General features: G+C 45.0%; 1 protein-coding gene across 1 annotated transcript in view; it reads left to right on the top strand.

The window, feature by feature from the left end:
- The first annotated feature begins 3,681 nt into the window (after nt 1-3,681).
- GLS2 (glutaminase 2) overlaps nt 3,682-21,869 on the top strand; it is a 130,448-nt gene continuing 112,260 nt past the window's right edge. The window contains exon 1 of the mRNA XM_088473152.1: nt 3,682-4,238. Within this exon, the coding sequence (XP_088329278.1) occupies nt 4,087-4,238 (152 nt within the window). The 5' untranslated portion in view covers nt 3,682-4,086. The remainder of the gene's footprint in view (nt 4,239-21,869) is intronic.

Here is a 21,869-nt window from a genome sequence, read left to right as displayed (position 1 = left end):
GCTCTGAATCACGTCATCGTGGCCCTGCCCCCTGCTTCACAATGCCGCTAATTTCGGCATTGTGAAGAGGGGGTGTGGTCACGATGACGTGACATGTGACGTGACACGATTGCGCGATCCCCCCGCTGTAAACAGACATTCAGCTCCCTCCCGAAAGGAGGGAGCTGAATATCGGCAAGTATGCTTCACTCTGCTGAACAACCTTACAAAGATTGATGTTGCAACATAAACAGTGCATAATCTTGAATACATTAAAGTGAATTCATGTGATCAAACACATGTAGTAACCTTAAAAGACTTAGGGCTGATTCAGAGGCCCTGAATCAGCTTTTGCAAGCCGCCTGGCGATGGTCACGATTATCGCGACCATCGGGCTTGCAACGAGACCCTTGTGGTAGGGTCTCAGTACCCGCAAGCCCGAGTGAACTTCCTGCTCTAATAGAGCAGCAAGTTCACTACTGACATCACGAATTATGTCAGTAGGACCGCCTACAAACGCCAGGCGTTCCTTCGGGTATGCCTCCGTTTGTCCAGCCACTCCCCCTCCCCGCCTACAAAACGGGGCAATCTGTCGATCAACATCGACAGCCAACCCGTTTTGTAGCGAGTCCCGGAGCGAGTGAAGTTCTCACTCGCTCCGGGGCTTGTGCACTGGCCGACCATCGACCCATTTGCGAGGGCTATGCGCTCGCGAGCGGGTCTGAATCAGACCCTTAGGCCCGTATTCAATTGCCGGCGAACAGTCCCTGACTTTTCGCCTGCCGGACTTTCCGTCTACATCACGTGTTTTCGGAGAAAACACTTTCCATGTGCGCGACCGCTTTTCACCCTATTCAATTCCAAAGGACGCGAAAACGCGTCCCGGCAACACTCAAACAGATGAAAAGCTGACACTCCCCAATTGATGCACTGACATGGGGGATTACTATGGATACCCCCTGAATAGCCCTGCTGAAGGTATTTGGGGTGCTTAAATGCTCTGAATTGCTACTATTTAGCGTCATTGCACAAGTGGTGAAGAATAGCATTTTGCAGGGTTTTTTTGGCAAAAAATAAGTAGTCCCAGCAAATTTGGGGTACATGAAAATGGGTGCAAGGATGGTTTAAAATCGCTAAAGTGAGGTTTTAAAAAACGTAAAAACCGCACCATCAACAAACACCTGCAATAAAAAAAAAACACCTGGGGCATACTTGGGGGACCCCCGGCAGTCTATTTCACTTGTTTTTAAGTTTGTCCCCCAACTTTGTTTTTTTTTCGCCCCCAAAACAAAAGTACTTTTTTGGGGTGTTCTAAAGTATTTTTTTTAAGTTTTTTTTATGCAGTTTACCTTTGGGGTACTGTCCCAAGGCTGCAAGTGTGTTCCCGCAACTTTGCACCCCAAAACCCCAATTCTGCACTTTTTTTCGCCTCCATTCAGAGGCAAATCTTTTCCGCTGGTTACAAGTCGCAGACTTTTCGCACCGGCGAGAAGTCTTTGCAATTGAATACGGCAGAAAGTTTCCAACAGGCGAAATGACGTCATCGGCGAAAACTTTTAGCTGAGAATGACTTTTCGCCTGCAATTGAATACGGCCCTTAGGAGCCTATTCATCAAATACTAAAGTTTTTAAGGACATTTTCCTTAATTACCGTTATTTTAGTATTCGTGAAGACACGTAACACAGAAGATATCACTGATATTAAGTCCGCCTGCGTTAATTTCCACACTCCCCATACATTATTATGGGGATATGGAAATTATGCTATTCATCAAATTCCGAGAATTATGTATTTTCAGAATTTGATGGTGTTACTTTACGCCACTCTGAGGTGGCGTATAGCAGGTTACACTTACCTGCTGTCAGCTGGTCAGGTCCTCCTCTGCTTCCTCCTCAATGGTGCCTCCGCTGGCTCCGGCTACTGTTCTGACACTGTGTTCTTCCGGCAGAACACAGTAAAGTTTAGAAGAAAAAAAATTGTTTTTTTTCTAAACTTTACTGTGTTCTGCCGGGAGAACACAGTGTCAGAACAGCGGACGGAGCCGGCTGCAGCTGCCAGGTAAGTGGGGGACAGGGAGGTGAGCGGAGTGGAGTAGGGGGGATTGGGTGGGACACAGAATTACTGCAGCTGTAGGCGCATGTGCTGCTTTCACAGATGTAACAGCGCATGCGCAGCCCTGATTACAGCTGCGGTAAGTTACAGCAGATAGGGTAAAGTATCTATTTCCCGAAAAACTGTCATCGCAAAAATGACAGCTTTTCGGAATAGATACTGTACTTATGGGGAGGAGGAGCAATGAATTCCTCCGTTAATTAGGTAGAACTCCATGCAAGTTCTAAACCTAATTACCTCCATAGATTTTTTTGTAATGATGAATAGGCCCCCTAATCTGAATCCATAGTAGTAGTAATATAATATAATATATATCTCTTCCACAGCAATTAGGAAGCCTGCACCCACACCACACCCCTAAAAAGCATATTTGGATTGGAATAACTGCTCTTGCAAGTGCATAGGAGTTCAAAGGTCAGTTGGAGTCATAAACGTTATATATAGACATAGACTATTAGCCTCACAATATGCTGTCATAGTAAATAATTAACAGCGTAGCCAGTTATTGTTACAAAAGACATTTGTTGATGATAGCAGTGGGAAGCTGACGTAGAATGGCTATGATGACGGCTAGTTAGCTAGCAGGTTATTTGTTCTGCTGATCACTAGAGCCAACTATGGGTGTGTATACATTGTTTTGTATTTTATTTTGCCATTGTGCTCAATAAAGTTTTATACTTTCAGATAGCAAGTTCTTATGAGCAGGGCTCTCCTCACCCTTTGCTATTAGAACAGCCCTATGTAATATGATTGCATTGTATTTAATTGTTGGATGATAATAATAATAATAATAATAATAATAATAATAATAATAATATTTCCTTACTCCTCATTACCTAGAATATTGCTGTTGAATTTCTTTTAAACTGCCTGTGACCTTGGGGCTGGACATTCCCTTCATATAGTGCGGCTGCCGGTCCCCTCTGTGGCCTCTTTCTATTCTCAGGTTGTGGTTTAGTATTTAAACATCTGTTTGTTGATGATTAAAGTGACAGCTTTGTAGCTAGGTTTCCTATGTCCTGTGGACACTAAGCATAATTCCAATGTAATATGATGTGAATGAGGGAAATTATAACCTGCTGTCATAGGGGCTATTTCTAGTAAATTTTTTGTCATTTATATATTACAAATATTTTACTATTATAATATTAACATATGAAGGAGTTTCCTGATTATAACTTTAATTTGTACTCTCTCAAATGGGATTTGTGGACTACGGCTATGAGGCATAGCAGCCAGTATGCTTTATGTAGGTACAGTGTGCCTGCTGAGGATGAACGGCTCTCTGCAGACCAAGCAGGTGTTAGAGGCTGTGTAAGCACATGATGAAACAGATCCAGGGGGTGTGTGGAGTTAAAAAAAAAAAAAAAGTTCCCATGTCCTTCCACCTGCCCATGGCTAAGCTTCTATTAGCCTGGTCCCACCTCCATTCCTGCCTGATTGGGTGCTATGAGGCCTTTGCAGGAGGCTTGCCACTTATCTGGAAATAGCTACTGGCAGCGCAGAGGTGCTTTAAAGGCACTGTGTCTCTAGGGTGCTGTCACAGACCTTCTGCAAGTGATGACATATGTCAACAGAGGCAGTAGCTACTGAGCAGGATTTCTGGCTTGTGATCATAGTCTTGCTGAATAAAGTTCTTGTGAATGCTAAATTGAATTCCTTCCTCACAAACCTGTAACGCAGTCAACCAATAGTTATCTTCTCTCACTATCTAAGCTATTTATTGATGTGTACTTGGAGGTGCTATTTGCATTGAATACTGGACCTCAAGAAACCTTGGTGAACGATTGTACGACATCTCCCATAGGCACTTTCTCACTATTGGATCTTACTTAAACAGTGATCTACAACTTACTTGCTGAGCAATTGAAACTGTGGCTCTCAGTCATTTTGGCTGCCTAACTATAACTTTGTCATGCATTGTATTTGAGTGGCTTCTTGATCAATAATCTTCATTGGACCTTAAATATAAATTCTAGATCCACTAAATAGTAATGTACTTTCTGCGATGGAGAATAGGGAGCGATTTAAGATTGTTCTCATGGATCTTCACTTCCTCTTCTGGAAAACAGCACATCCCTCGCCGTCACTTTGGAGAACAGTCGCTGAGGACACCTGATGGAGCACCTGAAACCAACAACGAGATGTAAGTGGTAAATATCTGTTTGTGCAAATGTGTGCATACATTCATCATGTGTATATTACTGCCAGTATTGTTTTTAGTTTGTGTTCAAGACCATGGTGCTTGTTGTAACCATGGGGCATATACAATTGGGCGTGAGGTTTAGTGAGTTAAAAACCTTGCGCACCTCGCGCCCAATTCCGGAATACCGCGGGTATGTGCGCTCCCACTACCCGCGGTATTCAATTAAAAAAACAGTGGTCGTGGGTTTTCAGCTCTGAAAACCCCGCGCTGCGTAAAAAGAAAAAAAAAACCTACCTGGCAGGGGGTCTCTGCGGGGAATTGGCATGAAATACCGCCGGCCGCATGGTTCAATTCGCTGCAGAGGCAGCCCGACATGAGCAGAGATCCCGGCAGCGGAAGCCCGACAGCGCTGGAAATCCCGATCGTGGAGAGGTAAGTATAGACTAACCTAACCCCCCTAACCCTAACCCTCCTTAGGGGTGCCTAACCCTAACTTCCCCCCCAAGTGCCTAACCCTAATCCCCCCTGTAAGTGCCTAACCCTAACCACCCCTTTCCCCGCTGCCTAAACCTAAGTCCCCCGGGGGGGTGCCTAACCCTAAGTCCCCCCCGGAGGTGCCTAACCCCAACCCTCCCTCCCCCTAGCCTAACCCTAACCCTCCCTAGGGGGTGCCTAACCCTAAGTCCCAACCGGGAGCCCTAAACCTAACCCTCCCCCCCGCGGCTGTCCGCTCGCGGCGCCCGGCATCACTACAATCAGGATGCCGGGCGCCGGTCTCCCGGCGTCGGGGAAGTGCCGGGCATCTACATCTAGACGCCCGGCATTTCACCCTATGAGAGTCGGTAGGTCGGCTGCCGGTATTTAGGCAGTCGGCTTCCCGATTGCATACCCTCTGCGGCTCCCAGTGGCTTCCCCTCTCTCTTCTTACTTGAGAGGGGGCTGCTGGGAGTCCCGGGGCTGATGGGAGGAGCAAGGGCTGCTGGGAGATGTAGTTCTCCCAGCGCCCATTCCGGGGGGCCACACACACACACACACACACACTCACTCATACACACTTACATACAGCACACACACTGACATACTCACCCTGCTGCAGAAGAGCCGGCTCCCGCCGCTGGATGCAGAAGAAGATGCAGAAGACAGCGCTTCAGAAGGTGAGTAATTAAAGACTAATGAAGCTAATTGGATTCTTCCAATTGCTTAATTAGTTCCCAGGGACGGTGCCGCGGGGGTGTCAGAGCAAGTGTCGGTGATTTTTCCTAAAATCATCGATTTTAGGAAAAATCACGCTTGCTCAGGTAGTGCGTGAAAAAAAACTCCCGATGCGTGTTATTTAAAAAACCACGCATCTAATAGAATAGCAGAAAACCCGCACCTGCAGGAAAAAGCTTGCAGGTGCGGGTTTTTTGCTATTCTCGCAAACAATTGAATATGCCCCCATGTGTCCTTGTGGTATCCTGGTGACGATAGGCTCACAGTGTTGATAAATAATAATTCTGTGTTGTAATATTGTGATAGATACAAGTGAAATCATAATAAATATAAGAGAATGGAAGTAAACCTTAGACATTTCCTTTACTTTAGTTGTTAAAATATATTTCATGTATATTCCTCATGAAACATCTTCAATGTCATCTTTTTAGACTCTTCAATGTCACACGTCAATTGTTGTGACACACAGATGTCTAAACACACTGGTAGGGAGTGAAGGTTAAAGCTATACACTTATGGCCTGAAAGCCACCCTACAATACTACATCTCTTTTATTTTGCATTGCCTATAACAATACAATAAAACACCAATAGCAACATACGTCTCAGCACAAAATAATTATGCTATAGATATTTCTGAAAGAAATTAAACTAACATTATATAAACCATTTTAATTTCCCAGTTGTTGCATTAGATGTTATTCCTGGGAAGGGGAGGGAAGAAAGATATATGTGATATAATTAACATCTGTTACTTTATCTAAACAGGTGCTGTAATGAGTTACCTATTAGGCTGTGGATCCGTGGATCTCCTGTACAATGTACTGTGAACACAAATCATTACAAACTGGCAGTGTACTTCAGCTAAGCTAAATGGGAAATGGCGGGTGAGGGAGTGAAGCCAGGTTTCCTGTCACCTGAGAAAAAGACTCAGGGCCTGATTCAGTAAGGATTGCAAGTGCCAAGACGCACAATGTTGCATCACAGTGCGCGTGTGTGCGAACCAATCACTGCAATCGGGAATGAGAGTGCAGAGTGTATGCAGACCCATTGCAGAGTCACCAATAGAGAAATTACAGTTACGCAAGAATAATTGTATCTCTTCTCAGACAGAGAAGACAGAAGGCCTGATTCAGAGCCGGACGCTCTGACAAGAGCGCTCGCTCTGAATCAGGGCTGTCCTACCTATTATTGGAGCGGCCTCCTGGCCGCTCGCATAGCTGTGGGTGACCACCCACAGCTTATGCGAGCGGCCAAAAAGATGGTCGCGATGGTCAAGACCATCGCGACCATCGGGCTTGCGACGAGACCCTTGCGGTAGGGTCTCATCTGCCGCAAGCCCAGGGTGCTTTTGGCTCTATCAGAGCCAAAAGCACTCCCACTGACATCACTAGTGATGTCAGTGGGGCCGGCCCCAGACGGTAGGCGTTCCCATGGGAACGCCTCCGTCTGGGCATCAACGCCCCCGGCACGCCCACCAAAGGGGGCGTGCTGTCACTCACCATCGACAGCACGCCCCCTTTGGTGCGAGACCCATAGCGATGGCTTGGCCGTCGCTATTCGGGTCTCGCGCATGCGCACTAGGGCAACAGCGCTCGCGAGCGGGTCTGAATCAGGCCCAAAGACCCTAATATCATGTATCAAAAGAATTCAATAATGCAAATGAGGGGTGCTACCACAGACATCTATATTATGTTTGGAAACAAGAAGAAGAAAGATGAAATGTCATAAGTGGTGCACTAGTTATTAAAACTTAACTCTTAATATTATGCAGGCTAATACCAAATATCAAAGGAAGAACAGCAAAACTTGGTAAAAAAAATTAAAGTGGGTCACTAAAATAATGTGATGTAAAAACTGATTGTGATGCATATGTCTGCCTCTATCATGTCACAATAAGCAATGGCTAATGTTATCTTGTGATTTCATATCATTGATGCTATCAGAATTCAGCAAAATAATCTGTGTGTTGTATTACTGCATAAATAATACATAGAGACCCAGAATGCACTGCTTTATACTTGCATGATCAAATGTTGAGGATATTATAAAATCCCTTGGTTTTAACTGATCCAGCAAACCTTGGGTTAAATTAGTATAATACTGGAAAGTGTACTTTTATAGTTTATTAGAATGCAATCTATTCCTTGTACATCCAGTGAAAACAAATCCTCAGGGAGTAGTTTGTGCTGGGATGATTAAGGTGAATTGTATTCCACTATTACATATCTATTTCAGTATCAAACAGCCTTCCCCCCCTTCTGTGTCCACAGCCAGCTAGCCCCCTTCTGTGTTCCCAGACAGCCTGCCACCCCTTCTATGTCCACAGCCAGCTAGCCGCCTTCTGTGTTCCCAGACAGCCTGCCACCCCTTCTGTGTCCACAGCCAGCTAGCCCCCTTCTGTGTTCCCAGACAGCCTGCCCCCTATTGTGTTCCCAGACAGCCTGCCCTCCTTTTGTGTTTCCAGACAGCCTGCCCTCCTTTTGTGTTTCCAGACAGCCTGCTCCCCTTCTGTGTCCTCAGACCTCCTACCTCCTTTTATGATCCCAGACAGTCTGTTCCCCCTTCTCTGTCCCCAGACAGCCTGCCCCCCTTCTGTGTCCTCAGACCTCATACCTCCTTTTATGATCCCAGACAGCCTGTTCCCCTTCTGTGTCCCCAGACAGCCTGCCAGCCTTTTGTGTCCCCGGACTGCCAACCACCCCCACTTCTGTCCCCAGCCAGCCAGCCAACTCCACTTCTGTGCCAGCCAGCCACCCCCTCTTCTGTCCCCAGCCAGCCACCCCCTCTTCTGTCCCCAGCCAGCCAGCTCCACTTCTGTCCACAGCCAGCCACCACGTCTTCTGTCCACAGCCAGCCACCCCTTCTTCTGTCCCCAGCCAGCCACCCCCACTTCAGTCATCAGCCAGCCACTCCTTCTTCTGTCCCCAGCCAGAAACCCCCACTTCTGTCCCCAGCCAGCCAGAAACCCCCACTTCTGTCCCCAGCCGGCCACCCCCTCTTCTGTCCCCAGCCAGCCAGCTCCACTTCTGTCCACAGCCAGCCACCCCCTCTACTGTCCACAGCCAGCCACCCCTTCTTCTGTCCCCAGCCAGAAACCCCCACTTCTATCCCCAGCCAGCCAGAAACCCCCACTTCTGTCCCCAGCCAGCCAGTCACCAGCCAGCCAGCCACCCCCTCTTCTGTCCCCAGCAGCCAGCCACCCCCTCTTCTGTCCCCAGCCAGCCACCCCCTCTTCTGTCCCCAGCCAGCCAGCTCCACTTCTGTCCCCAGCCAGCCACCCCCTCCTCTTCTGTCCCCAGCCAGCCAGCCCCACTTCTGTCCACAGCCAGCCACCCCCTCTTCTGTCCCCAGCAGCCAGCCCCCACTTCTGTCCCCAGACAGCCAGCCACCCCCTCTTCTGTCCTCAGCCAGCCACTCCCTCTTCCATCCCCAGCCAGACAGCCAGCCACCCCCTCTTCTGTCCCCAGCAGCCAGCCACCCCTTCTTCTGTCCCCAGCAGCCAGCCACCCCTTCTTCTGTCCCCAGCCAGCCACCCCCTCTTCTGTCCCCAGCCAGCCAGTCACCAGCCAGCCAGCCACCCCCCTCTTCTGTCCCCAGCAGCCAGCCACCCCCTCTTCTGTCCCCAGCAGCCAGCCACCCCCTCTTCTGTCCCCAGCCAGCCAGCTCCACTTCTGTCCCCAGCCAGCCACCCCCTCCTCTTTTGTCCCCAGCCAGCCAGCCCCACTTCTGTCCCCAGCCAGCCACCCCCTCTTCTGTACCCAGCAGCCAGCCACCACTTCTGTCCACAGACAGCCAGCCACCCCCACTTCTGTCCCCAGCCAGCCACCCCTACTTCTGTCCTCAGCCAGCCACCCCCTCTTCCGTCCCCAGCAGCCAGCCACCCCTTCTTCTGTCCCCAGCCAGACAGCCAGCCACCCCTTCTTCTGTCCCCAGCAGCCAGCCACCCCTTCTGTCCCCAGCCAGTCAACCAGCCAGCCAGCCCCTCTTCTGTCCCCAGCCAGCCCCACTTCTATCCCCAGCCAGCCTCCCCCTCTTCTGTCCCCAGCCAGCCACCTCCACTTCTGACCCCAGCCAGCCAGAAACCCCCACTTCTGTCCCTTGCCAGCCAGAAACCCCCACTTCTGTCCCCAGCCAGCCAGAAACCCCCACTTCTGTCCCCAGCCAGCCACCCCCTCTTCTGTCCCCAGCCAGCCAGTCACCAGCCAGCCAGCCAGAAACCCCCACTTCTGTCCCCAGCCAGCTACCCTTTCTTCTGTCCCCAGCCAGCCACCCCTCTTCTGTCCCCAGCCAGCCAGAAACCCTCACTTCTGTCCCTTGCCAGCCAGCCACCTCCACTTCTGTCCCCAGCCAGTCAGCCACCCCACTTCTGTATATACGGAAAAGGAACGACACAGACAACGGTTGTTTTGTTGAACATAGATTTTAATACACTTTACTATTTTTCATTCTTTTTTTAATGTTCTTTCGTTTTATATTTCACCTATTTTAACTTATGAGATTGATATATTTATATATTGATATATTTAATACATACCAACTTTAAATCATATTTTTGTGGTCGCTAGTGCACCCTCGAAATGACTTACCTATCTCTTCTTATTTTTGTGATATATGTAAAAATTTAGTATAGTGGGTAGCGTATAACTATATGGTAGAGACATGTAACTACAGATTTTAGCTATTTTGAGGACCATTGAAGATATTAGTTATGATAAAGACACTGGTGCAGGATTCATCCCTGTCTTGATTTAAGAGTCTTGGAGGCCACTTAGGTGTAGTCAAAATGAAGGCACTGGCAAGGAGTTTTGTATGGTGGCCAGGGTTGGATCAGCAATTGGAGAATCTGGCCAGAGAGTATTCTGGGTGCCTATCTGTCCAAAATATGCCCACACCATCACCGTTACACCCCTGGGAGTAGCCATCCACGCTGGCAGCGGATTCACGTGGACTTTGCGGGACCATTTCTTGGGTCCATGTTTCTGGTGGTGGTGGATGCCTGTTCCAAATGGCCTGAAGTTTTTATAGTCACGTCTACTACAGATGCACACATGGTGGAAGTGTTGAGAAGTCTTTTTGCCAGAACAGGGGTACCGGAGCAGGTGGTCAGTGATAACGGGTCTCAGTTTACTGCTGAAGAGTTTCAGATCTTCATTAAGAAAAATGGAATTCAGCACATTACCTCCACCCCGTCGCACCCGGTTACGAATGGATAAACTAAACGTTTCATACATACTTTAAAGCAAGCTTGCCGCGCCATGCGAACAGATAAGGGAACATTACAGCTTTTGTTACAATTTTTTGTTTGCATACAGGAATGCTGTTCATGCCACAACCAACCAAACCCCAGCTATGTTGTTCCTAGGTAGGAACCTCAGGTGGATTTGATCAAACCAGATATTCGTGGACTGATTCGTGACCGACAACTGAAGCAGTCTCAAGTTACCGGGGGCACCACAATTCGGGCTTTGTCGGAAGGACAGACTGTGTGGGCACAGAACTACCATGGAGAGCAGAAGTGGGTAATCGCAAAGGTTACGCAATGTAGGGGGCCATTGTCATACATACTCGAAATTGAGCCCAGTGTACTATGGCACAAGTACCTGGATCAGCTACAGGAGCATAACAGATTACCTGCGCTTGATGGAGTAAAATCTACTACAGGTTAATGGTGAGACTGGGGGACTGGTGTATTTTGATGAGACTGTGAGGCCTATTTATCTGTGGACTGGATGGCACGCAATGGAGCCTGTTTACTAAGCCTTAAAGTTAATGAAGATAAAGTCCGAGTCAATCAGCTCCTGTAATTTTTTAAACACAGCATACAACATGGCAGTTAGGAGCTGATTGGCTGGGACTTTATCTCTGTTCACTTTATCTCCATCCAAGGCTTAGTAAATAGACCTCTAAGTATCCAACTCTCTGCAAGTTGTGGCAGTGGATATTTAATTACATGAGCAATTCAGTATTGCTCCTGTGGGTACAGCTGCTCCAAAAAGTAGCTGTCCCTGTGATCCATAACACTACTACTAAAGTAGCAGTGATAATTACCGGAGCCGCCGACCTAGCCAACTGTGCATGAGTTCACGCATGTGCATGGCCAAAGGTCTCGCAGTGCGGATGTTGCAAAGGATCCACTCTGGCCCCTAAAAATAAAGCGCATCATTATAAAAAACATGTGGAAACTCCAGTTTCCGCAAATGTAATGGGTCCATAAGTCATAATGAATAGGCCCCCTTAGGGAGGTAATGAGGGAGTTTTTGAAAGTTAATGAAATGAAATGGGGATGATGAATTAAATGATTATAAAGTGGTTAATGATGACAGATTGTGTTAATGTTTGGGTTTGATATGAGGACAGATTGTGTTAATTTTGAGGACGGGTTATTTAATGATGAGATGGGTGATAATATGTTGCAGTGTTAACATGCTCTTTGTATTACATTGTGGGTATTATGTAGCGCTCTATACTGTACTCTGGTCACTGTGTTTGGTAGTGTATGGTGGGTCACTGATGTTCTCTCTGTATTAGATGAGGGTCACTGATGCTCTCTGTATTATATGGTGGTCACTGATGCTTTCAGTATTATATGGTAGTCATTAATTCTCTCTGTATTATATGGTGGTAACTGATGCTTTCTGTATTATATGGTGGTACTGATGCTCTCTGCATTATATGTCGGTCACTGATGCTCTCTGTATTATATGGTGGTCAATTTTGTACATTTGTATACTTTCACAATACACTGTTGATATAAATGAAGTGGGGAGGATGATTGAAGTTTGAATAAAGGCAATACCCATAGTTTATGATGCAGGCCACACCATTACTGCACTGGTCATATCCCCCTCCCTCCGCACACCCTTGCAGGGACACACAATAGGCCCTTCAGAAATTTCAGCTCCAGGCCCATGTGGACCTTAATCTGGCACTGTCTGCAGGCATCGTAAGTTCTCATGCTCCAAGTTCGTAGGTGAGGACATGAGGATCGCCATTACCCTCCTAGGGTAAGACACAAACCACAAAGACTGGACTTGTAAGCAGTGGGGGGAGAGAACATTATCTACATGGGGAGGGAATTGTTATATATTGGAATCTGGCTCTGCCAGATTCATTGTTGTTTAATGCCTGCACTACCATATCTTACCACTGTTATATTCACTGCATTGTTTGACAGCACTGCTGCAAAATGTTGTTGCCTTATGTTTTGTCCCCAGGTCAGTAAAGGTGATGAAAGCATGCTGACTACAGCTCCTGATCTCCTTGTTTGTCTGTATGAATGAGCACATACACAGACATTACAGAAACATTCCGCCATGTGGCATTCTGGTGTGTACAAACTGTATAGTTGCATACCGCACATCAAAGATATAGAAATCTGTATGGGAAAATTGCTATAGTAAAACTGACTCCCAAATGCTAATGAATTAATGTTTTAATATTGTATATACCAATTATGGGCTGTGCTCCTCAGAATAATGATCAGCACCAAATGTAAAGCTTTCAACACCAATATTATGGCTAATATATGATTAAAATTTAAATACTATTATATTTAGCATTGAAACACTATTTATTCCCTTCGTCTGTAAATTCATAGGACAAAAATATTTAAAAACACACGTGCACATGTGAGGTAAGTGTTCAAGAGCAAATAAACAACTTTAAGGGGTATATTTACTAAAGTGAGAGTTTTTAGAAGTGGAGATGTTGTCCATAGCAACCAAACAGATTCTACTTCACATTTAACTAGCACCTTCTAGAAGAAAATGGCTAGAATCTGATTGGCTGCCATGGGCAACATCTCCACTTCTAAAAACTCTCACTTTAGTAAATTTACCCCTAAAAGTGATAGGACTGGAGTAGGTCTATATCTCATTTTTTAGTCTTCAAACATAGGGCCTGATTCAGATTTGTGAATAAAGTGACATATAGCAAGTAACTGTGCATATTGGTAAGATCATGCTGCACTGCAGGTGGGACAGGTGTAAAATGTGCAGAGAGATTTAGATTTGGGAGGGGTGTGTAGAAACTGAGATCTAAAGTGCTGTGTACAAATAAAGCTGTCCAACACTTGTGGGCTACATGCAAAAGCAGCCAGTATTTACGCTGCATGCAAAACATGTATGTATTTGCACCCGTTGCAGTGTAATATGGTTTGTCCAGGTAAACAGTTACTAGCTATATCTTACTCTATTCCCAAATCTGAATCAGGCCCATAATAATGCCATGGCTCATGAAAGAGAAAAACAGTTTGGGGAGAGTTGATTTAATTTTATTCCAGTAAACAAGTCTGTATTTTTTATTAACATAGGTTATCACCAAATGGGAACCAATAATGTGTGATACACTATATGTTTTTTTATTCATATATGTTAGTCCTGTAATTTTATTTGAATGGAGTTACCGGATAAACTACCTTAAATGTCTCTTATAAATCAACATGACTCAGATGACACGCTGCTCGCATTAGCCTATAAAATACGCAGTCACTGTAATTATTTTATGTCTTGTCTCAGAAATATTTGTTATAGTCGGCCTCCTCCTTTACAACACAGTATATATCTAATCACATTCTAAAGAGCCAATTCAATTAAATGCAAGTATGCAAAAGTGAACTTGCATCCTAAAACCATACTTGCCAACTCTCCCTCATTGTCAGGGAGACTCCCTGAAATAGCAGCAATCTCCTTGTCTCCCTGATGAGTCTACCAATCTCCCTCATTTCACCTTACCCCCATTATGAAGCTGTTATATAAAAGAAAAAACAGAGATATGTACATTCAAATGGGATCATTAGTATAATTTCCCTGCATTGGTTATAAGGCACAATGGGGCAGATGTATGAAGCTGTGCAGAGTGATAAATGACCAACCAATCCGCTCCCACCTCTCATTTTTCAAACACAGCCTGTAACCTGACAGTTGTGAGCTGATTGGTTGGTCGTTTATCACTCTGCACTTTATCACTTTCCAGAGCTTCATACATCTGCCCCAATGATCCCTATGGCTACATGCATTTTCTGAGGAGTATCAGTGTGTTTTCATCAACAAGTAGATCTTACTAACTGCTTTGAGGGTCATTTACATGTGGATGTAAATCAATTTTATGACACGCCTCTCAGATGTAGCAGTACACACCCACTTTACCGCCGCGCTCATAGGTGCTGCTTTCACAATCTCCCTGAAATGCTTTTTCAAAAGTAGGCAAGTATGCCTAAAACTCTCATACTTCAATGCACACACCCGAGAAATACGAGTTCCAATTAGAAATGGCGACTCGCATTAAAGTTCCACTTTTTTTATTTCTACAAAAGTGACCTGGTAGAAGTGCATGAAATAATGGGGAAATTATTCTGGACCCCAGAAAACTGAGATAGCAGGACCATTTGGTAGGCTGCTAGTGGTCATAAGTAAAGTATTGGAGGTTCTTAACATATGTTGAATGGTTGATTTTTAAATTTTTTAATAATGGTAGAAAACTTGTAGCTAGCAAGTGTTGTTCAGCAAGTAAAGCCATCAAAGTATTTTTGGTTTTATAAAAGTTTGGAAAAATGTTGGAAAACGCACTCGTATAACTTCCATCTGAACGTTCGAAAACCCCTTTCCCATGAACAAAACAACTCCACATACCTGTCCAATACCATTTAACTCTCTGATTTTTTTAGCTTTTTAGAAAATTTCACTTGAAACATGACCTGTTTTTATCGGCCAAATTATACTGCTTAAATCCCTCCAAGTGCACTATTATTCATTGGTAGGGGTGTACCAGAGGGTTTTCAGTGTGTTCTGACATATTTCCATAAAATAATGATTTCCTCTACCTTTTCACCTGCTCGGGGGTGTGCATATGCTTTGAAAATGGACTGCATGACCCAACTCATTCCTAATTGAATAGACCCCTAATTTTAGTGGTTTAAAGTAGGGGTGAGCGGGTTCGGTTTTACTCGGATTTTATTGGCTATCGCCTATCATGTGTTTTGGATAGCCAATATAATAAATCCGAATTTGCGGTAAAGTGGCGATAAGAACCGAGTAAATCCGAGTAAAACCGAGCCTGCACATCCCTAGTTTAAAGTAGATTTTTTAATATTTAGTTATTTATTAACAGTTATTTATACAGTGGCAGCATATTCCATTGCTCTTTACATTTGGGAACAAAACAGTTCTAAAACAAGACTGGGTACTAACAGACAGCCAAATCGGGAGGGTAGGCAAGCCTGACTTAGGCCTGAGTAAAGAGTACTCCCCCTCCACCACCCCTGTCAGGAGGGAAGGGTTAGGCATTAGAGGGAGGGTTAGCAACACTCACTGTTGAAAGTAGGGATGTGTGCCGGACCATTTTTGATGGATTTGGATTTGGCTCTGATTCGTCGTCCGGCTTTAGATTTGGATTTGCCAAACCTGCCATGACTGGCTTTGGATTTGGATTTTTTGACAAAAATTGCCAAAAAAAGCTAAAATCACAAAGTTTGGGCTTTTTTTTTGTTCCTAGAGTATTATTAAACTCAATAACATTAATTTCCAGTCATTTCCAGTCAGTTTAGACCACCTCACAGCTCACAATATTGTTTTCACCATTATTGGCCAAAGGCTGCAGTGAACTGGCTGGTTACTAAGCGACAGAGCAGCGACACAGACACTGCAGGTTAGAGCACATCTATGAAATATTGCCACACAGCAGTGGCAGAAATGAAAGGTAGATGGAATTGCCCTTGGGCCCACCCAGTGGAGTACGGCCATCAGAGTCATAGTACCTGTATACACAGTGGGCTATGGCCCAAGGAGTCACAGTGCTTGTATACACAAAAAGCTAAGGCCCATGGAGTCATGATGCCTGTATACACAGTGGGATACAGCACCAAAAATTAAGTGGATTTTTTTATTTTTTTTTAACTTTTTACTTTTTTCTTTTTTTGTACACACAGCCACTTGTGAGTCTGGACACTTTAATCAGCAGAACATAGCGCAGCATACATCAGCGTGCAGTGTGCCCCCTTACACAGTCACTTTGCCAGCACAGCCACTTGTGAGATTCTGGACACAGCCACTTAATCAGCAGAGTATAGCGCACAGGGTCGGATTAAGGTTTGCGGGGGCCCCTGGGCAACAAACTTGTGGGGGTCCCTATCAATGTAACTCTAGTACAAGAATATATATATATATATATATATATATATACACACACACATGCATATATATATATACATACACACACATATACATTATATATATATATATATATATATATATATATATTATATATATATACAGTACCAGTCAAAAGTTTGGACACACCTTCTCATTCAATGGTTTTTGTTTAGTTAAATTATTTTCAACATAGATTAATACTGAAGACATCAAAACTATGAAAGAACACATATGGAATTATGTTGTAAACAAAAAAGTGTTAAACAAATCAAAATATGTGTTGCACTTTAGATTCCTCAAAGTAGCCCCCATTTGCTTGGATGACAGCTTTGCACACTCTTGGCATACTCTCAATCAGCTTCATGAGGTAGTCTCCTGGAATGGTTTTGAATTAACAGCTGTGCCCTGTCAAGAGTCAATCTGTGGAATTACTTGCCTTCTTAATGTGTTTGAGACCATCAGTTGTGTTGTGCAGAGGTAGGGTTAGTACACAGTGGACACCACTATTTGACTACTGTTATAATCCATATTATGGCACTACATATATACATGTAGGGTGATGGGCTCTTGCGATGTGGCCGAATTGCATTCGGGGCTGCTGCGCATGTGCAGTCCCGCGGACTGCACATGAGTGGCGCCCATTGCCGGCGGAGGACACTTAGCGCTGGCTGATATGCGGTAAGTGCCTATAGACTACAGCGGCTAACGCTACCTTCAGATGGCATTAGCTGCTGGCGCCAATATCGGGAATGCTCCGCATTCCAGATATTGGTACATTTGGCAGCATCGCATCCCCCATAGAAACCTATGGGGGAGGTGGCTGCCAGCGGCAAAGGAGGGATCGCAGCAGGTATTGGAGATACCTGCTGCAGTCCCTCCTTCATACATACGGGGGATACTTAGTATTTGAGGTAAACCCCCGGGGATTTTACCTCAAATATTGAATGATAAATGAGCCCCTAGAACACAAATGAGACTACAAAAACCTGCATACTCTGGGGGGAGAGGGGAGGGAAGAACGCCTGCTGCAGGGGCAGACACAACAGGGAGTTTAAACACCCGGGAAGGAGCGCAGTATACTCGCTGCGGGAGCGCTGATTAGGATCTCCATATGCTCTATACAGCGACTCTGTTTCTTCTGCTCGGGCCGGGACCAGACCATCAAAGGATAGCGGGGACAACGAGGGAAGCAGGAGGATGGTCGCCGGAGCCTAGCATTGTGGCACAGCCGCACATGTGCACACGACTTCTGTCTTCAGCCTGAGCCTGAGAGAGACAGACAGTCCAGGGAAGAATGTGACCAATGGCCGCAGCTGCTGCTGTGGAGGGGGCGGGGACAGCGCAGAGGTGAACTGGAGTGCAGGCAGCGAAATGCTGTTCCTCCATTAATGTAAGTGGTTGTGACTACGTGGGAGCCTCCCATGTGTGGGGGCCCTGGGACGACTGCCCCCTTCGCCCCCCCCCCCTTATAATCTGGCCCTGATGACACAGCATACATCAGCATGCAGGGTGGCCCCTTACACAGGCACTTTGCCAACACAGCTACTTGTGAGTCTCTGTACACAGCCAGTTTCAGCAGAGCAGAGAGGAGCGTGGGAGTGAAATGGCGCCGAGTCCCGGGCTTGGCGCCTTATGTAGAGGCGAACTCTCGTGAGAATCCGACGTCAGGAGGATGACGTTCGGCCTCGCAGTGGGATCTGAGTCAGACTGGAACACCCAAGCCACGGTTCAGGTGGACTCGGATCCCCGCTGTTCGAAGCAGTTCAGATTCCACAGAATCTGAACTGCTCACCCCTAGTTGAAAGTGTAGCAGGATCTGTTGGAAGTCATCAGGACGTTATCAGTTCATTATCGTTCAGTTTCAGTTTCTCACATTCTTATCAGCATTTGCCTGCCAGAATTGTCAGTTAACTAATAGCTATCACACTCACACAATCCTGATGTGTGTTTTGCTATATTTGCTTGATGTAGTATAATGATTAGAGATGAGCGGGTCCGGTTCTCCAAGAACCGGACCCACCCGAACTTTGAGATCCGGACTGAGATCCGAATGCCGCTTGAGGTTTCCCACATGACTCAGATCTCAAAACGAGGCAAAACATCATCCTCCCGCGTCGGATTCTTGCGGGTTTTGAACTATATAAAGGTACCCACGATCGGCGCCATTTTCACTCCGGCTGTGGAGAGAGAAGCTAGCAGAAGTGTAGTCAGTCACTGTCAATCACTCAGTGTGTGTGTCCAGTCACGGTCTTGGCATGAAGGCTGCTGCTGTGTTGTCCATAAAGGGGCTTAGGCTGCAGTATATAAAGGGAGGCTTCCTTCAGTGAGTGCTGCTGTGTCACTTGTCCTGTCAATTAACTGTGGCTGCTGCTGTGTTGTTGTCCTGTCCATCAGGCTAGGACTGCTGCCTCATTCAGGGGTGCTCTTCCCCAATTGTTTGCTGACACTGCCGGCCAGACCGCAGTTTATTGTCCACATATTGTGACACTATAAGTCGTAGTGCAGTGTGTTATTCTTATTCAGAAAAAATATTGTGACACTGTAAGTGGTAGCGCAATCTAATATTCAACTTTTCACTTTTTTCCTCAATCATGAATAAATGATTAGTCTACACACTGACTACAAGACCACAACAAAGTGCTAACTAACATGCGTTATTTATAAAACATAATGATATCACTGTAAGTGGCAGCATAGTGTGTTCTTCTTTTCTTATTCATAAATAATCTTGTGACACTAAGTGGCAGTGCAGTGTGTTATTCTTTTCTTATTCATAAAAAAATCTTGTGACACTAACTGGCAGCGCAGTGTTATTCCTTTCTTATTCTTAAATAATCTTGTGACACTGTAAGTGGTATCGCAGTGTGTTATTCTTATTCATAAATAATCTTGTGACACTAAGTGGCAGCGCAGTGTGTTATTCTTTTCTTATTCATAAAAAAATCTTGTGACACTGTAGGTCATTGATACTGCAGTGTAATATTTAAAATTGCTACAAATTGACGTGTGTGCTGTACCCCACTTCAGTTCATTTGTGTTTATTGATATAGAGAACGATCAGTTGAGAGGAGAGCAGGAACCACATACTAGTGCTGGAGCTGCTGCCAGTGCCACCAGTCATGATGATACTAGTCCATCGACATCATCTACTAAAGCCGATGCCCAAGGGCATACAGGGCTTAAGCCAAGGCATCTAAAATAAAGAACCAATCTTTTACAGTGGTAAAGAAAAAAACATCAAAGGGAAAGTTAGCTGCAGAAAGACATATACAGTCAGGTGCAGAAATATTGGGACATTGACAGAATTTTCATATTGTGGCCTCTATTCACCACCACAATGGCTTTGAAATGAAACAAACAAGATGTGCTTTAACTGCAGACTTTCAGATTTAATTTGAGGGTAATTACATCCAAATCAGGTGAACGGTGTAGGAATTACAACGGTTTCTATATGTGCCTCCCACTTTTTAAGGGGCCAAAAGTAATGGGGCAAACTAAACAATCCTAAATCTAACTTTCACTTTTTAATACTTTGTTGCAAATCCTTTGCAGGCAATTACAGCCTGAAGTCTGGAACGCATAGACATCACCAGACGCTGGGTTTCATCCCTGGTGATGCTCTGCAAGGCTTCTACTGCAAATGTCTTCAGTTCCTGCTTGTTCTTGGGGCATTTTCCCTTCAGTTTTGTCTTCATCAAGTGAAATGCATGCTCAATCAGATTCAGGTCAGGGGATTGACTTGGTCATTGCATAACATTCCACTTTTTAGCCTTAAAAAACTCTTTGGTTGCTTTTGCAGTATGCTTCGGGTCATTGTCCATCTGCACTGTGAAGCGCCATCCAATGAGTTCTGAAGAATTTGACTGAATATGAGCATATAATATTGCCCGAAATACTTCAGAATTCATTCTGCTGCTTTTGTCAGCAGTCACATCATCAATAAATACAAGGGAACCAGTTCAATTGGCAGCCATACATGCCCACGCTTCACTGATGAGGTGGTATGTTTTGGATCATGAGCAGTTCCTTTACTTCTCCATACTCTTCTCTTCCCATCACTCTGGTACAAGTTGATCTTTGTCTCATCTGTCCATAGGATGTTGTTCCATAACTGTAATGGCTTTTTTAGATGTTGTTTGGCAAACTCTAATCTGGTCTTCCTGTTTTTGTGGCTCACAAATGGTTTACATCTTGTGGTGAACCCTCTATATTCACTCTTGTGAAGTCTTCTCTTGATTGTTGATTTTGACACATATACACCTACCTCCTGGAGAGTGTTCTTGATTTGGCCAACTGTTTGGCCAAATCAAGGGGTTTTTCTTCACCAGGGACATAATTCTTCTGTCAGTTGTTTTCCGTGGTCTTCCGGGTCTTTTGGTGTTGCTGAGCTCTCCGGTGCATTCTTTCTTTTTAAGAATGTTCCAAACAGTTGATTTGGCCACACCTAATGTTTTTTCTATCTCTCTGATGGGTTTGTTTTGATTTTTCAGCCTAATGATGGCTTGCTTCAATGATAGTGACAGCTCTTTGCATCTCATATTGAGAGTCGACAGCAACTGATTCCAAATGTAAATGTCACACCTAGAATCAACTCCAGACCTTTTACCTGCTTAATTGATAATGAAATAACGAGGGAATAGCCCACACCTGTCCATTAAATAGCTTTTGAGTTGATAGTCCCATTACTTTAGGCCCCTTAAAAAGTGGGAGGCACATATAGAAACCGTTGTAATTCCTACACCGTTCACCTGATTTGGATGTAATTACCCTCAAATTAAATCTGAAAGTCTGCAGTTAAAGCACATCTTGTTTGTTTCATTTCAAAGCCATTGTGGTGATGAATAGAGGCCAAAATATGAAAATTCTGTCAATGTCCCAATATTTATGCACCTGACTGTAATTGGCAATATCCCTTTCACCACATGAAGTGGCAAGGAAAGGCTAAGGTCTTTATTTATTTATGACTGGTTGTTCTGCCTCTTATGATGATGTAAGCAGAAGTGAACATGCTGACATAGAAATTGAGGATGCTTATGTGGAAGTGCACCAGGATGAGCAGGATATTTGTGTAGCTGACGCTAATAAGAATGTTGTTGATGAGGATGTTGTTTGTGTAAATCAGGCACCAGTGGAAGAAACAGTTATTGCCCATGATAAGGAAAAGCCCATTGTCAACAAAAAAAGTTTTGTGTTGACTCATCCACATCACCAGTGGGTCTTTTGGGAAAGTTTAGTTTTTTCTCGGCAGATGCACTTGCTGGAGAAACTGA

This window comes from Taudactylus pleione, unplaced genomic scaffold (genome assembly GCF_031769625.1).
Source record: "Taudactylus pleione unplaced genomic scaffold, aTauple2 ptg000130l, whole genome shotgun sequence".
Taxonomy (NCBI): domain Eukaryota; kingdom Metazoa; phylum Chordata; class Amphibia; order Anura; family Myobatrachidae; genus Taudactylus; species Taudactylus pleione.
This window is presented reverse-complemented; position numbering and strand designations above follow the sequence as displayed.